Here is a 2908-nt window from a genome sequence, read left to right as displayed (position 1 = left end):
ACACACACACACACACACACACACACACACACACACACACCTCCTGAATACATATCTGCCTTAAAAAAACATACTCATACATTCATTCAGTATCGAAATATTGTCATTTACTATCTATTATTATTGTGTAATATTTTTCACATATTGCAGAAACACATTTGATTGTATCACTGTCATTGTGGCCAAGTGTTTTGAATCCGTGTATCATTTGTTTTTTACTTAATGAAACCAAAAATAAAAAACAACAACCAGTAACTTCTGTTTTTAATATTCATTTCCAAAACCGAATCGAAAGAGTTGGATAATGACTCTGTTTTCCAATTTTTGATTTTGTGCTAACATAAAAAAATGAAAAAAAACGGATCAATTCAACTTTCCATATCAAAAAGGAAAAATTGTAATTACACATTGATTTGATAAATGAAAAGTTAAGACTGGCATCTGACAGTACGAACAGGAATGCTGGAGTGAAACTAAAATCAAAACCACAGACGTTCAGCTGGAAACTTCAAAAGCACTAAGAGCTGAACACAGAAACCTCTAAGACAGAGCTTTTTCTCTGGTCAGCAGCACAGACACACAAGTTGAGCCTTTTCATTACAGTGAGACGCAGCTTTGGTTGAACTCGTGACGTTTCCTGCGACTTACTGCGGTTGCAGAGGTGACAGGCGTGGTGCTGCGACTGGTTGTGGACCCTCATGTGGTCGGTGATGTACGCAGCAGACAACAGCTTCCCACAGATGTGACACGGCACCTTCTCCTCGTGGCGGACCAGGTGAGCACGGAGACGATCCCGCGTGGCAAACGCTGACGTGCACGTCTATGAAAAAAAAATATATATATACATATATATATATACAGTATATATATATATTCTATCATTTTAAAGGTAATACTTTAATGTTATCTATCATGATGTAGTAAATGAAATGCAAATTCAATTGGAAATGATTTATAGACAAAATCAACAGATAAAGAAATCTGTTTTTGGCTACCCAAAAGAATGAAATACCTGAAAATGAGGAATTTAACATCTGGTAAAAACTGTTTTTGTTAACTCTGTGTTAAGCGCTTTGGTGCAAACTCTGTTTTGCTTTTTTTTAAAGTGCTATACAAATGAAATAAACTTGAAATAGTATTGCCATTGAGCAGTTCATTGATTTGCCCACCATGACCTCATGAGACCACAGATAGAATAAGATAAATGCTTTGATATACACAAATATTTGATATTTTTAGCGCCTAAACAACGCAGTTTCATATTGATGTGTAACATTTAAGGGTAGGTGAAAGGTAGATTATGATTATCAAAATCACAAACGTTATCCAAATTATCATTATTATCCAGTGTTTCATGGTCTATATGATTCACAAACCCATATTAGCTGAACTCCAGTAAACAGACAGACGTTACCGTGCACTTGAACGGTCTCTCTGTAGAGTGCACCTGTCGGACGTGGCTGTTGAGGTGGTCTGGTCTGAAAAAAAAAACAAAACACATCATTACAAACTACAAGGTATTTTATCTTCACAAACGTTTGTAAAGTCCTGCTGCCAAAGTTTGTTTGGGTCCAGGCTGACGTCTGACTGAACTACATTTTGGATGCTTCGAGGTTGTGGAAAGTCTGTATGAGGAAAACAAAACGCTGGACAATGATTTGACTAGACTGATAACTGAAAGTAGTTAGTTGTAGTTAATGTATTAGCTGTGCTGATGGGTTATGTGTATGTGCTCCATTTATGTTTGATATAACTATGTGCTTGTTTGTTATATTGTCATGTTAAGGAGAGAATTACCGTTTTATTACTGTAGGTTTTACTAGAAGCCCCTTCAGGTTTCTGAACCTTTTTTGCACAGTTATGTGTTGTATGTTATGTCTGCCATTATCTACTTGTGTTTATCTAATCTTGAGTGATTTCAAAAAATATAAAAATACGTAAATAAAAAACTAAAGGGGTGCCCAGTATCTCAGTTGGTGGAGTGGGCACCCCATGTACAGAGGCTATGTCCTTGCTGCAGCGGGCGTGGGTTCGATTCCAACCTCGGCCCTTTGCTGCATGTCATCTCCTCTCTCTCCCCCTTTCAAGATTTATGTGTCCTATCAAATAAAGGCAAAAAGACCAAAAAATAATCTTTAAAAAATAAAAAAGAATAAATAAAATAAAATAAAGAGATCGCGACATCACTTTTAGCAACAGTTCAATAAGAAGAGACAAAATCAGCATCACTGGAAGCTTAGCATTGAAATGTGTGCAGATTTAAAAACAGAGCACCAATCTAAGGTTAGCACTGTTTAAATATCAGCTGAACATGCTACAGACTGACAAATTACAGTTTAAAGGAACAGTTCATCACAAATCAGAAACACATAGTTTACTCCTACCTGTAGAGCTACTTATCGATCTAGTTTTAGCGTTAGTTGCCAAGTGTTGGAGATATTGGCTGTAGAGATGTCTGCCTTCTCTCATATAAAGCCCAAGGTTAAAGCTACTTTATGAGGAAACCTGTCCAAGATGTAACGTCTCCTCTTATCTACGTTCGTACCGAGAGAAGGCCTTGGCGCAGTGAGGACAGACGTAGGGTTTCTCCACGCCGCCTTGGTGTGAGCGCACATGGTAGCTCATCCTGTCTTTCCTCTTGAAGCGCTGCTGGCAGATCGGGCAGGAGTACGGCTTCTCGTCCGAGTGGGACAGCCGGTGACGGTTGAGGTGATAGACGTCTCTGAAGGCCTTCCCGCAGGCCTCACAGGCGTGGTTCTTCCTCACCTGGTTAGTGTTGGGATTGGGAGTTGGATTCTGTGGGGAAGCAGCGCAGAAGTTAAAAAAGTATATTGCAGTACACATATAAAATACTACTATAATATACTTTTTAAAAAAGTATATTGCAGTACACATATAAAATACTACT

The 2908-nt window shown here is 38.3% G+C and overlaps 1 protein-coding gene across 1 annotated transcript; it reads right to left on the bottom strand.

Annotated features, from left to right (window-relative positions):
• Positions 1 to 648: 648 nt before the first annotated feature.
• On the bottom strand, positions 649 to 2844 carry LOC121966418 (myc-associated zinc finger protein-like; the record flags this gene model as incomplete). Its single annotated transcript, XM_042516513.1, has 3 exons — positions 2546 to 2844; positions 1415 to 1478; positions 649 to 820 (listed from the first exon to the last, which is right to left on the bottom strand). Coding segments are annotated over exons 1-3 (535 nt in total), but the record flags the coding sequence as incomplete, so codon positions are not given.
• Between the last annotated feature and the right edge of the window lie 64 nt (positions 2845 to 2908).

Source organism: Plectropomus leopardus, unplaced genomic scaffold (assembly GCF_008729295.1).
Source record: "Plectropomus leopardus isolate mb unplaced genomic scaffold, YSFRI_Pleo_2.0 unplaced_scaffold24468, whole genome shotgun sequence".
NCBI lineage: Eukaryota > Metazoa > Chordata > Actinopteri > Perciformes > Serranidae > Plectropomus > Plectropomus leopardus.
Note: the sequence above shows the minus strand (reverse complement) of the source record. Positions and strands in the feature narration are given on the sequence as shown.